Genomic DNA, 14930 nt, shown 5'->3' with positions numbered 1-14930 from the left:
TACTGACATAGACTACTGTTATAAGAAAAATGATTTCTGTTTCTGAGTAAAAGAACAGATTCTTGATGATGGCATTTACTTAAATATTATTTGATAGCTTCTTTAGCAGAGCCTTTTCTTTATATTATTTGTTGACATAGCACTGTTAAAAACAACATTAAATTTAAGTATATTTGGTGTTTGGACTTAATATTCTAATTGCCTTTAAATCTTTCTTTTCTGTACAGTTAACAAATATTTAAGCTCTGAAAATCCACTGTTCTTTGAACTACGTGCCAGATACCTTATTGCCTGTGAACGCATCCCTGAGGCAATGGCTCTTATCAAATCTTGCATAAATCATCCAGATATCAGTAAAGATCTGTATTTCCATCAAGCTCTTTTCACCTGTCTTTATATGTCACCATTAGAAGATCAGCTATTCCAGGAGGTATTGTCAGTATACATTTTTTTTAATGAAGTGGTACTTGTTGTGTACAAATTGTTGAGAGGAGCATATGGAACTGTTTTTGTAGAAGCAAATGTCATAAAATCAGGCAACTACATTGGTATTGCTTAATTTAGTGCGGGCTTAGGCTCTGAAAAGATAAATGTAAGTGCCTACAAATCTTGTTGACCTAAATGCAATTTTTTTGGTCAAGTTTACTTACAGATATATTCCCAAAGTAACTTAGTCATTAAAATTTTCTAACTTCAGTTTACTGACTGTTATTTCACAGTTGACTATTATTGTATCAAAACCACTTGAGCCTACTTGATGTTGGTCCAGTGTTTTATAAATGATAGTTTTGTCAGTTTTAAAGTTCCTTTAATGTTGCCCCAGTATGTAAAATGACATCCTCTGTCTAAATATGGTCCTACTTTTACCACTGATAGCACTTACTGGAAAAAAAAATACTTTTCTTAACTTTGTTTTAAGAATGAACTATCCTTATTCAAAAAAAGGCTTTTGTGTAGTCTTAAATTACTCAGACAATTATTCTGACTGTCATTATTCTAAGAATCTAAAAGAGCTCTAAATCTTTCCAAAGTCTCTATTTGCAGACCTACACAAAAGCTGTTCCAAAGAAATAATAGCAGTTCCTGAAGTTTGCAGTGGCTTCTTTAATATAGTGAGGTCTGATAGGTTTTTTATTTTGTATTAGCAAATTTATCTAAATTGATTTTATTTTAATTGTATAGCACTTGTTGAGGACTGATTGCAAGAGTGGAATTGAGATCATCTGCAACACTGAAAAAGAAGGGAAGACTACCTTAGCCTTACAACTATGTGAATCGTTCCTAGTCCCACAGCTCCAAAATGGGGACATGTATTGTATATGGTAAATACTTTATTTCTGGTGAAGCAGCTTAGCAGATAATAAATGCTTAATGCCAAAATGAAATTCATCTGACTTTGAGATGTAGTTTAAGTTTAAAAACCAGATAATACATGACTTTTAAATGTTCCTAATACATCTGTTTTGCCTGTTGTCTTTTCACACAGTCCTGTATAGTGGTGTTCTACGTAGTACCTAACCCTAGTTAACTGCTTCAAAGTAACGGAAGAGTGAGTCTTTAGATACACGAGGCTGTGAATAAATACGGCATTTATTATTAGCAAAGTGTAACCGTGTGCAGTGTGTAGACTCCTGCAATGCAGATATTTCCTTGTCCAGCTAATTAGATCACGCTACTTATAATAACCAGACTGTATTTTGTCACAAATGTGTCTAAAAAGAATATATATATCTGAAAGTATGCTATGAATTATGCAAACTTTTATATTGTGACTCTGTTTATGAAGTAATTTAGAGTCTTCTAGGAAAGGATTAAGAATGAAAAGGTTTAACAGTGTCTTTGTATGCACTGAATCAGCTTGATAGTTGGACACTTTTGTGGCTAATAAGCATTTTCTGAAGATGTGTCAAAACAAATTTCATCATTGCCAGAACTGAAAAATGTCTGAGGAAGGTAATGCTTACATTTAGCCTATATAATTTCTTTACCTGAATTAATGGCTGCATATCTTGATTCAAGTATGATTAATTTGTCTGATTATGTAGTTGAAGCAGAAAGGCTTAGCAAAGATCTGAAGTTTTTCAATCAACTGAGATCAAATTATTATCTGTATAGCTAGTTTTAACATGGAGTCTAGAATCTATAAAACTATTTCACTGTTTACAGATTTAAGGAAGCTGAAGTGAGACATCGCTTTTTCTAGAGAAAGTAATGAAGATCAGATATGCTGAAACAAATGTTATTTCATTAATAAAACTTGTATGTTAACTATTGGACAAGTAGTTGATTGCATTGAATCAACCTTTGGAAATCTCATTATGAGATAAAATTATAACATGATTTATTTGCAAAACCTAGTTATTCCGTGGCGTTTTTCATTGAATTGTTCAACAACAAAAAAAAAAAAGCTTGCCATTACTATCCCCATGAGGCAGACAAAGTTCAGCCAAAACAGGTACATAGCTTTTCTGAGCCCACTGACAAATGTTAGAATGTAATCCAATTTTGCTGATTCCTTCCCAAATGCTGCATCTCCGGAGTTCTTGCTTGTTAGGAAATTTGTGAATGTAACCTATTAGTTACACGGTTAGTGCTTTCAGTCTCAGGGGTTCAGTCTTTTAAGAAATGCACTCTAAATATTGGTATTGGACTTGCTTTTCATCTTCTGTTGTAATAAGATACGTGTTAACCTTATTCATGCCCAGTTGATTTTCAAGTTTTGCATCAGCCATTTTGAAACAAGATGTCTGCCCTCATATTCTGGTAAAGCAGGCATCAACAGTGAAATTCCTAACCAGAAGAGACTAAAGTACTGTTCAGTATCTGTTTATCAAGAAAAGAATTTTCATATCTTTTAGTATTCTTCAGAATATAAAACTTGTTGATCTTTTAAAGAGTTTAGAGCAGTTATGTCTATGTAGCTAGAATAGCACTTGGGTTCTTTACAGATGTTGAGCAATACTGATTATATACCCTACAAGAGAAATATGGATGATGATTAATAGGTAATGTAAGCCAGGACAAAGCTTGTGAAGCAATTAAGTATGACTGTACCGCTGTTCAAGTTTTGGAAAAAGTAGGAGTCAAGTTAAGTTAACCTACAACGTGTTTTCCCCAGAGAAGACTTTTTTATGTCCTCAGCACAGTATAAGTCATGTTGCCTTGTTTGGAACTGATGACCTTACAGTTCCAGCAGCAGCCACGACTAGCAAAGATAAGATAACCAAAGTAGATTAGAAAGCTGTAAATAGCAGGTATTTGTTATTGCTTCGTGTGAAGCAGCCTGTATGAATTACGTCTTAGAGCTGTAACCATTAGCTCTCATACGATTTCAGAGGAAGATGGGCCTTAAGCAGATCTGTCACAACTGTCACAAAACTCTACAATTTTCTACATTCAGATGATCTGAATTACTTTTCTGAATTGAAAGCCTGCTGATAGATAAACTGCTTACACACAAAAAAAAAGTTGTACATGGTATTGTTAGAAATATTTGTGTACAAGGTTACTGTTCAGAAATAAGTCCATAATTACGTGATTGAAGAGTTTCTAGGATCAAAAAGTGATCTCTCCCCAGGAAGGAAGACAGAATTTTGATGGAACAGCCATAGCAGAATGGCTTGTCTTTTCTGCCAGGCAGTCTTTAGATGATGTTTCGGCTGTTTTCAAGTGATTCCTGTTCAGTAAGTCAAGGAATTTGTTTGCACACGTTCAGTCAGTCTTTGGCCTTTAGGTAGTTTTAGTGATTTGGGTAACAGCGTTCAGCATGTATGTTTTGGTAAAGTATGTAATCAGTGCTCAAGGAAGTAACTATCAAACTGAGTCTATCTCAAATATCGTCTGTAGTGTGGTCAGACATAGAGTCCAATCAGCAGTTTAGGAATGTTTTACATAACAATTCATAATTATTAAAGTCAGAAATGTGCCTGAGAAGAAGGCTTCATGTCTATGTGGAGGAATAGACCTAAAATATTTCACATCAGGGTCTAGTTTAGTTGAATGGTGATTAAACTGATGTAATGGCTTGCCCTTCACCTGTGGAGCTGCTCCTTCTTTCAGTTTGCTCCATTCCTTTTTCATCTCTTTTCTTGTGCCAGCCCTCACACTTGTATGAGCAATGCATGCCACTGAAACCACTAATCTATCATAAAAGTAATTTTGAGTTTTCCCTGGGATTAGTGTTGAGATGGCTTGTCTAAAATGGTATGAGACAAAGCAGAGGAAAGACGAGCAGCATCTGGTATTCAGTTTAATGTTAGTAAGCAGTGAGTTTAAGCTGCATTACTAAACAGCATCCTTAGTAGAAGTGATCTTTTCTTTCTTTTTGTACTTTAAGTTGTGACTTTTACTGAATTTTTATGAAAGGTTTGGTCCACAAAGACTAACTTTTTTAAAACTTCTATGGAAAGTTTGCAAAGAGACTTCAAGAAGATAGATTACCAGCCTGGTAAAGGCAGAAGTAAACAGTTTGTACCCTTAGCAAGCCTATAAGACTAATTTTGTGGTAGAATTTGTTTTGCAGTGTTAACCCTGTTTAAGCTTGATCTTTCTTTCAAATTCAGTTTTTTGGGGATGTGAATGAAAGAAAACAATCGAGATTTCATGTCTGGCTCAATTAGCACTTAAAATGTCAAGCAGAACATGAAACTGTCCTAAATTTAAAAGTGAAGTTGGTGTTCTGTCATAGTTCTGTCACTTCTCTTCATGCAGGCATTGACCACACTAGGACAAGCTTAATTTCAAAAAGTGTGTAAGATTTATATCTGGCACAGACTAGGGACTCTTGAGTATCAGTCAAGTGTATTGTCAGTAACTATTTGCTTTTCCTGAAGGAGGAGGCTGGTGGAAGGAAAGCAAGTGTCTTCCTTCAGAAGATGAAAGTTAGTTGGTCTCCGTTTTCCATTGTGATGTTATAATGGGATTTTTGCCTGGTCTTAACCTCATTGATTCCTGTGTAAAATCTTTGATGTGGTGGCAAATAACTAAATGTTAGACCTGTTTGCCTGTAGAGGTCTCTGAATTTAAGAGCATAGAACTTTTTACAGGCTGTAGATCTCAATCAGCAATATTTTATAGACTAAACGCACTGCCTCTGTATAAGCTCTGCTGCAGGAGTCTGGCAATCTATTCTTACATTTCCTTGTGTCAGTTAGAAATGTTGCTTGAGTGATACAGATGTATGAATAACAGTAGAGCCTGATACTTTCATATAACTGCCATTGGCTAAAAAATTCGATGATGACAGCAGTCAAAAACTAAAATTGTATTGTAGTATGTATAACTGGAGAACGATACTTCTTGTCAGTGGACCATACTGGAGACTAGGTTTTTACAATGCTCCTATTTTCCACATCTGGCACGTCTTTTCCAGAAGGATTTCTCATTCTTAGAGTAAAAGTAACTTAATTCCAAAACATATTTGGAGTGTGTCCAGAGCTTGCTCTTCAGCCTGACGTTTACTGCCGGTGGTGTAAAGAGCTGCATGGTGTAGCATCTGATTTTATTATGTGGTTCTCTGATACTAAACCGAATACATTAATATTTTGTTGCATATTTAATTGGCTCAGCGATAGAAGATACCCTGAATGCTTTAACAAAGTGATTAAGTTGCATTTTCCATTGTGCACATTGTGTACAGTTGTTTTGTTAATTAGATTGGCTTTAAGCCCTAAAATATGAGTTTAGTTGCAGAATATGCACCTCGTGGCTCTTTGTAGTACAACATGTTTAGTGATAGAGTTGTTTGAAACTCAGCTTAATCAAAATATTTTGTTTTGTACTTATAGGGACCTGATCTTCATTTGGAGTAAACTACAGCTTAAATCTAACCCCTCAAAACAAGTATTTGTCGACCAGTGCTACCAGCTTTTAAGAATTGCTACAAATGTCAGAGTAATTTTTCCTTTCATGAAAGTCATTAAGGATGAAGTAAGTTTTGTTTTTTTTCCCTTTTTTACCCCTTTCCTTCAATCTTTTTGTTACTAATAGAAATGAAGAGAAATGATGTTTTTGTTGTGTAATGGCTGCTTCTTGTAGAAAGTAAAGAGGGGGCAGAGAAGGACATAAAATTAAAAGCATTGTCAGGTTCTAGAATATGTGTTGATATTATGGTTGTCCTTGATCTGTAGTGCGTTTTTGAGACTTTTTTTGACTGAAATCTGTTGAGTAAATTTTTCCGTCTGCAGAAAATTTGAGCAGTGTCATCCTGCAGGGAAACAAGTGGGGAAACTGCTAAGAAATGAGTAAATGCAAAAGATTTCTTGTCAGTTTGTTTTAAGCCAGACTCCTTATGGAACTAGGAATTTTTTAATACCCATATTTTCTATCTGCCTCTCACTCTTGTTAAGTTCTGAATCTTTCCACCAGTTCTAACCAGATGTGAAAAAGTTCTTAACGTAACATGTAGGAAGAGGTAGTCTAAGGCGACATAATTTTGCTTCAGACCAATGTGCTATATTTCAACGTAATGTGTTAGTCTTACTTCATGAGCAACTGCAGAAAATGTAAAATGTGATCCTTTGCATTCAGGAGTGCTAGCTGATTGCAAGCAAATACTGCTTTTTATCATTGGCCTGGTTGAACAGAGCGTCTCCATATTCTGCACCCTAAATATTTGGGTAAACAAATTGGAGATTATTTCGTTAAGGGTGCTGTTTTGCAGTTCAAGGTTCTGCTGTTCAAGGTTTTAATCTCAGTATGTATTCTAAAATGCTCCTGGTAACATGAATAACTTGATGTAGTAGCTTTAGGAAGAGTTGCATCTCATTTGTATTTGCATCTCAGTGATAAAATTCTATTTAATAACCCACTATAACACACATTTAAATGTAGGTAGATTCTAATTATTCATACACTTCCCTGAAACTCTTCTTTCTTTAATCTGCCATATGCTGGGCAGCATGTTTCTGAAAATCCCTCCCAAATATAAGTTCAAGAGAGGCCCCCAACCTTAAGCGTGGAAAGGGAAATATAGCTCGTTGATTCTGAAAAGTCAGGCTTGTTAGAATGCTTGGCCATGGGTTGTTATGGTTTTCTTGGTGGTCATTGTTGAAAATCAAGGGCAATATTTTACAGCTTGTATTTTTCTCCAATGCAAGTTAAATAAATTAAAGCAGGTACAAAATGGAGAGTAACTGTAGAATTGTAGTGTGAAACAGCCTAGTTAACGTGCAGATAAGAAGATACTGTCATTCATTGTTTAAGCATTGTTTTAAAATGCACATGACTTCAAATAATGTTTACAAGTAGCACGCTTTCTGAAATCCTAAGTATTTTGCAAGTAGACAAATATAAATACATGGGATATTGATGTTTGGGCACTGTTTATACTAGCTTGTCAGCCCCCCCTCCTACCTTCAGATTTTTTTTGACTTCCAAGCTGTAGACTTCTATAATCCCATAAGGAAAATAACTTTATACAGTACTGTATACTGTAACTTCCTTTCTGCAGGTTGGTGAGGATGGTCTTCAGATATGCGTTGAGATATGTGGATGTGCCCTGCAGTTGGACCTCCGTGAAGATCCCAGTATGAAAAGTCTTATTTACAAAGCAATTGCTCACTTCCTGCCAAATGACTTGGAGATCCTCAGAATCTGTGCGCTTTCAATCTTTTTTCTTGAACGCACCTTGGAATCTTACTACACTGTTGAACATTTATATAAATGTGCGGATGAAGAATACAATGAATGCACTAGTTCTGTTCAAAACCGTGTGCGTTTTGAATTGCTTCCAATTTTGAAAAAAGGTCTGTTTTTTGATCCTGAGTTTTGGAATTTCTTGATGATCAAGCAGAATTGTTTAGCATTATTGGGGGATAAAGCCTTTGTTGGCTTAAGTGAAAGTACACTGGAAAACTCTACTGCAAATGTAGAGAAGCTAACAGAGTACAGGGCTCTGAGTGAGGAGCATGTCTGTCCAGCAGATGTAAGCAATGGGGAGCTTGACTGTGAAGACCTGTCTGAAGCCCAGTCCAAACGTAATGCCAAAAAGAACCATGAAGCTCCAGAGGCATCTAAAATGTTGGATAATACTGTACCAAGCCACCGCTGTGTGATATGCAACAAGGAATTCCTTGGTGATCACATTGTGAGACATGCACAAGCTCACCAAAAAAAGGGCAGTTTTTCCTGTGTACTTTGCACCAGAAAGTTCAGGCAAAAGGGACTCATGCTGAAGCACTTAAAGAATCATGTCAGAAAGATAGAAAGGCAACATCTTGCTGCAGTTCTTGCGGCTGATCAGCAGGCCCCTGTTTTAAATGAACTAGAATGTTCTGATGTTTCTCTCTCTCTTGAAAATGGGAATTCTGGTGTTTCTAAAGAAGAGGAACCAGAGATTGCAATAGCTCCAAGTGCAGTTGCAGAAGAGGAGAATGTTGAACAGGTATTTGATGCAGTAGAAAACCATCTAAGTGACCAGGATGATGTTACAGAAAACAGTAGTTGCGACAGCTGTTTTAATAATATTCCCGATGCTTTAAGTACAGAAAGTTTGCCTGAAGATGATGAGAGCTCCAGTAAAGAGTCACCTATTCTACATAAAGTGAATGGAGCTTTTTGTCCTCAAAAAGACGTTGATGCTATGGATCAAGAAGGAAGCTTTAAGTGCCCTGCTAATGGTTGTGCTAGAGTGTTTAAAAAGATAAGATTCCTCAATAAACACGCAAGAAAAGCTCATCCAACTGATTTGAAGGTGCAGCAACACATAATGAAATGGAATAAAGGCAAATGTCGGTTCTGTCAGAGAAAATTTGCTGATTCCCAACATTTTATAGACCACCTGAAGAGACACGTGTATCCAAATGTTTACTTTTGTTTACACTTTAATTGTAATCAGAGATTTAAACTATCAACTGAGCTTGCAGAGCATACAAAAAGTCATAATGTTTTTAAAGCTCAGTGTAATTTTGCAGAGTGCTGTGAGCTATTTGAGGAGCTCCCTTTGCTGTATGAACACGAGGCTCAGCATTATTTAAATAAAACTCCAGAATGCTCAGAAGACGCAAGTGAAAAAGATTCTTCAGATGACCCTTCAGAACTTTGTAGCTACCAAGATGATGACGAATCCATTAATGAAAAAGAAACCGTAGATTTACCAATTCCAACTTGGAAGGCAAGGAAGGATTCTACAGAACCAAAGACATACATTCAAAGTGTAGAGAAAAAAGCAAACAATGTAATTCAGAACGGAAGTGAAAGTTCATCTGAGGGGAGTGCTACAGTTTTGATAGACCAAAAGACACCTGTGTTACAGCCAAATCCTGAGAACTGTAATGCTGTCAGTGACCAACTAGTCAATGGGCACAGCGACCCGGATCAGACATCATCAAAGTCATCAGAAACACCTTTGGACAGAGTGGCAGATGAAACAAGGACAGAGAATGGGTCGGTGTTACCTGTTTTACAGAACTGTCACGATATACCACAGAATAATGCTGCTGCCTCACAATTACCTTCTAAACCAAATCAGACAGAGAATACTTCATATGGTGTCATCTTAACAAAACCATATGTTAGACCCTTGCCTCCAAGTTACCTTGATGAACGATACATTAGTATGCCAAAACGTAGAAAAATTTTGACTGATAAAGTAGATGCTCACTCTGAACAAGACAAATTTTGTAGCAAATCAACAGAAAGATTTAGATGTGGCAACTGCTTGACCATCTACTGTAATTCAGAAGCACTTGAGGCTCACCTTGCACAAAAGAAGTGTCAGACGCTCTTTGGATTCGATTCAGATGATGAAAGTAAGTCTTCTAGTCCTTCTGGGTGGGTGGGTGGGTTGGTTGGTTGGTTTGGAGGCAAATACTGACCAGATAGTGGTCCTTGAAAACAGGCAAACTGATAGGCCAGATAGGACACATACAACTTCTGAGCAATTGCAGTATGCTAGAATTTAAAGAGAGGAGGGTCACTGAAATCAATAGGGACCTAAACATTGGAACACAATATTGCACTAACTTGGAAGTTCAAATTAGACATGCTGTTTAGAATAAGCAAGAGGTGGTGAAAATTGGTGGGCAGCTCTAAGGGAAAGAATTCTTATAAAACAGAGAAGAGTATTTCAGCCTGTCTGTCTCTGTGTGTTAGAAACTACACGTTGGAACATGTGGGCAGTGTTCCAAAAGGAAGAATGATTTACATTGGGAACAAAATGAAGACTAACCTATGCATTTTATTTCACAGGTGCCTGATTCAACATTGTGGGAAAATGTATCAAACAAGGAGTGGTGTCAGAACACTACATGAAGAAGCAGCAGTTTGTTTCCCAGTTGGCCTTAAATCATAAAGCAGTCTCAAATTACTAAAGAAAAACATGACCTTGATAAAGACAAAGCACATTTTCTAGACAGAACTCACAGAGGAATAATAGGAGCTCTGCAGTTTTTGAGTCCAGAAAGGTTGCTACGAAATCCCCAAAGTACCAGTTATCCAAAAAGCCACATCCATTTCAAATGCATAATTGGAGCTTTGCGGCACAGTCTTTCTAGCACAAAGGTATAAAGAAAACAATGCATACAGCTGAGCAGGCAGAGAAAGCAGAGGGTAGTAATTGCCTTATGGAAATAAAAACAGCTGGTTCTTCAAGCTGCTGTAGTTTTAAAGAAAAAAAAAAGTATAAAAAAGTATGATTAAAGGCTGTCCATCCACACAGCTTGGAAGGAGTCTTTCAAGAAGGTGTCACTTCATGATGAAACAGATAAATGTGTACAGGAACCAAACAGTGTTTTTTCAGAGGAAGAATGTAGAAAGAAATCTAAGACGGATGGAAGGCTCTCATATCAAAACCGACAACAATAAATAACAAAAAAATTTTGAAGTACAGAGCATGCAAAGAAAAAGTGCATTGATGTGATATTAAGTAAGTTCTGCACAGTGGAAATCAGATGCATGCAAGAGAAGCCCTTTTCAGGGCTATGGTTACAGTACACGTTGAATGTCCCGTATAACATCTGTTTTAGGTGCAGGAAGACTAATACAAGCAGTACATGCAAAAGTTGTGTGGATATTACCAGAAGCAGACTGAGAAAAAATGCAGAATGGGCAGGGGGTAGACATGCACTACAGGGCAGAGTTAAATTGATTTTATACAAATACGGAGGTCCTTTCAGCTGTTGGTATGATTGAAAAGAACTTCAGAAGGCTTCTTTTATAATAAAGGGGAAATAATGAAGACAGACAAAACCAGAGCATGCATGTCAAGTTAGAAAAGATCTGGAAGAGCCTGTTTCCACACGTCGTATTACGTAGTGGTGACTGGTGACAGCTCAGTACTGTAACAAATTATTTACTGTCTCAAGGGAGGGAGAAAACTTATCAACTCAGCCTTAAGACATAGTACAACCCTATCTAGCAGCATCTCTTGAAAAGATAAGCTTTCCCAGAAGTTAGTGAAGGACTTACTTCAATGTTAAGCACTTTATCCAGCAACTGACTGTTCATAAAAATAATTGGAAGGATGTTGTGAAGATAAGAAATTTGAGTCTTTCTCTTCTATACATCTCATTGAAAGACAGGATATTTGGAAACCAAAAAGATGCTGTTGTAGTTCTTGATTTTCATGCCCCAAACAGAGTTGTGGCAAACATGCACCCTGTTTAATTACTGTGCTAATTTATCCTCTAATAACTTATCTTATTCTGCCTTGCTACCATAAAAAGTTTTTTGAGATCCTGTTATGTGTCATTAGGTGAAAATTTTCATGTGATTGTAGCCACAAAGTCTAATGATGAAAAATGGTGTGTATGGATGGAGTCATCACAGAAATGTAGGACAGCAAAGACCAACTGTTCCTGCTCAGCTGGTTTGCTTACTGACTAGTTCATCTCAATGTATGGATGGCGTAGTAGGATGATCAACTTGCTTAAATCAACAGATACACAAAAATTCAAAATAAAAAAGTAAAAAATCAAGGCATAAATAGAAGATCTGTTCATTGTAGCAATGGCTCACACTTGTAAACCTAAGGGTTTCATTGTAAAATAGGCTGTTAAATAGTTCTGGAACTTAATAGTTCAGTAATGCCTCTGCTAATAATTCTCTGTGAAATTACAGATATTTGCATTAATTCTGCTTCCTTTTCCTCTCCTGAGAGGTAAAAATGCAAATTCAAAATCACGCTTTTTCTAAATTCTAGAAATTTTTTGCCTTAATTTTGAGTTGGATTAACATAAAAGGTTATAAAATTATGATCACAGGTATGTGTACATTACATTAATACCAATGGCTGGCCCACTTTGAGAGATCTTTATGACATTTGAGGCACCAAAGAATTTTTTTTGCAGTTGCAGAAGTGATTTAAATGCATCATTCATATATATTGCATACACACTATATATAAATATTTACATATATAAATACATTAAAATTTTTTCAACATAAGGGGGACCGTCTCAGCCAAATGCACTTTGACGTTTTTTCTTACTTCAAATTACCACATAGTTTTTAAGGACCCAATTACCTTCTTGAATGTTCCCAGGTTCCCCTTTCTTTGCTTAACATTGCTAATCAGTTAAATTTGCTTAGGTATATTTGGAAAAAAAAAAAAAGACAATTATAAAGTATTATGGCTTTAAAAATCTGAGAACTCATTGAGTAAGATATGACAAATGTTTGTGTAAAGTCTTTTAAGTGTACCTTTAATCTTTGGTGCTTTTTACCTTTTCCTGGAGCTCCATGTATTTGAAGATGCTTTAAAAACATGATTAAGACTTGTGTTTTTTTCTTTTGGTTTAAAGTGTGTAGATAAATGCATCTATGTATGTGCATAAACTGTGACCATAATTTTTTTGTACCTGTATTAAACTCATTTTTGTTCAAAAATGCTTTTCTTGGACACCACCATTTGTTTATACCACGTGTTCTGAATACACACTTGAGAGATCTGGAAGACTGAATTCTAATGTAGGTGAATATTAGGTCACCTAACGCCTATCAAAAGTACATTAAATTGACTTGAAGTAGCAAGGGGGTTGTAACACTTTTGTTTTCAGTAATGATTTTACTTCAAAAGACACTGTATTTTCTTTAAACTGTTCTCGAATACCTGTTGGTATTCTCAGATAGGTGCGGTATAAAGCAACTTTAATTAGGAGCAGAAAGATACTTTAAATGTGTGTGGGATAATTCTACATGCTTTTTTAGGATTCCTTAGGATGTTGAGTATCCTATTACTAAGCCTGCAACTTTTAGGGCTGAAAAAAGGTTCCAAGTCCAGAATCGAAAGGTTTTGTCCCAGCCATTAAGCATTGTGGTATAATGGGAAATAATTAATCGGGATATATCACTTTAATTCAATAAACACTGAAGTACATGTGTAATGTAAGCATGCAAATTTCTTAAAGTCACCTGAAGTTACATATGAACGTGGGAGCTTTGCTGGATCAAAGTTTGTGCGTTTTCATTGCTGATAATTATATTTTAACAATGTTCCTTCAGGTGGCTTTAACTCGGATTTAAACCTTCCTTTTAAGATCGTCTATTCTAACCTGGTTACAGTTCACTGCAGAGATCATGCCAGTTCAAATTTTCAAGGAGTTGCCGCTTGGTAGGCACCTTTAATGGAAAAAATAAAAATTGAAAGTGGTCATATCTGTGTGGGAAAGGTCACTGGTACTTTGGTTATTTAGCCATATTCATTGAAACTATATAAATTGTATAGTTTGGATAATTTATAACATTAAACTTTGTGATTTTTAATATCACATTGGAGGTTCAGCTGTACTCATTTCTTTTGTTGTTTAACACCAGTGGTATGGACAAAAGACTCAAAGAGGGTGGTAGTGTTACTATTTTCTTAATTTATTTGGTACTGTATAACACCTTTCTGATTAAATGCAGCATATGCATTTTGGGACTCTGTTAATTTGTAAAAGCTGTTACAGGTTCAGCAAGAAAGGAAATTTGTGCTTCCTTGTTGAATGTTAAATTATTTTACTTTGCATTTTATATAAGAGTACAAATTAAAACTGAGCCATCAAACTGCAATAAATCAACGGTAGTGTTTCATTTTAAAAACTTTTTTGTACTGTACATAGGTTTGTTCAATAAAACATTGTCTTTGTTGTTGATAGAAATTGATCTTGTCCTTTGGGGAATCACTCTGAAAGTACTGCTGCAATGTTTCTAAGTTACTGTGTAATGTGTGTGTAATTGCTTATCACCTGTTTGAAGCTGCCAGCTCTTGTTGTTCCAGGTGCGCAGGTATTCAGATTTTAATAGACTAGGTCTATTCAAGAATTTCCAAGAATATCAAAGATGACCAAGGAAATTAAAACAGACTACTGGTTCTGGGAAGATGGGGATCTCTAAGTCACTATTTATTTAAATAAGTCTTCAAGAAGTCACAGTATTACAAGTTCTTTAAAACTGCTAATTGCTGAAGAGGGAAGCATGTCTGTGTGAGAGGGAGAGGATTAGCTGTTTCTGGTCATCAGTCTGAAAGGCATGCTACTGCAGAAAAAGCTTCAATCAGTGGTTGAACCATATTAGACACGAAGCAACCCACTTCTTGGGTTTGACTGGGCCTGATCACCTTCAAGAAGGTTTATTTAGTCAACTAAATACATGGGGAACAGGAATGAACTAGTGCATATAAGTAATTTACAGGTATCATGTATTGTCTGCCTGATGCATCCTGGCAGGGAATCAGTCAGGATGCATGGGCAAATGGGAGCCTGTTGAGTAATTGGCTTAGGATCTCCAGGAAGGAGGACTGGTTTTTGAAGTTTCTGACCTGGTGGGAGAGGGGTCACCCACTTAGCGTGCGTTAATGTCCATGTAGAGAATAGTGTAAGGTTGGCATGACAGATGGAAGTAGTAAAGCTCGGGAGGAATATATTAAAGCTTGCAAAGGAAATCTGCATGTGGTGTTTGAAGAAATCTGCGGACCAGTGTTCATTTTATTGTGGTGTCAAGGGGACAACATC

At 36.3% G+C, this 14930-nt stretch overlaps 1 protein-coding gene across 4 annotated transcripts in view; it reads left to right on the top strand.

Moving 5' to 3' along the window:
* Window positions 1-14078, top strand: part of ZNF654 (zinc finger protein 654) — a 36290-nt gene extending 22212 nt beyond the window's left edge. For 3 of the 4 annotated variants that reach the window (XM_067002067.1, XM_013186666.3, XM_013186638.3), the window contains 5 exons: window positions 228-430; window positions 1183-1322; window positions 5787-5928; window positions 7451-9749; window positions 10189-14078. In XM_067002067.1, coding sequence (XP_066858168.1) covers window positions 228-430; window positions 1183-1322; window positions 5787-5928; window positions 7451-9749; window positions 10189-10196 — 2792 coding nt within the window. In that variant the 3' untranslated portion in view covers window positions 10197-14078. The remainder of the gene's footprint in view (window positions 1-227; window positions 431-1182; window positions 1323-5786; window positions 5929-7450; window positions 9750-10188) is intronic. The other variant, XM_067002075.1, reaches the window with a different exon arrangement.
* The last annotated feature ends 852 nt before the right edge of the window (window positions 14079-14930 follow it).

The sequence above is a fragment of the Anser cygnoides genome, chromosome 1, assembly GCF_040182565.1.
Source record: "Anser cygnoides isolate HZ-2024a breed goose chromosome 1, Taihu_goose_T2T_genome, whole genome shotgun sequence".
Taxonomy (NCBI): Eukaryota; Metazoa; Chordata; class Aves; order Anseriformes; family Anatidae; genus Anser; species Anser cygnoides.
The sequence above is the reverse complement of the archived record's forward strand: the minus strand, read 5'-3'. Positions and strand labels throughout refer to the sequence as shown.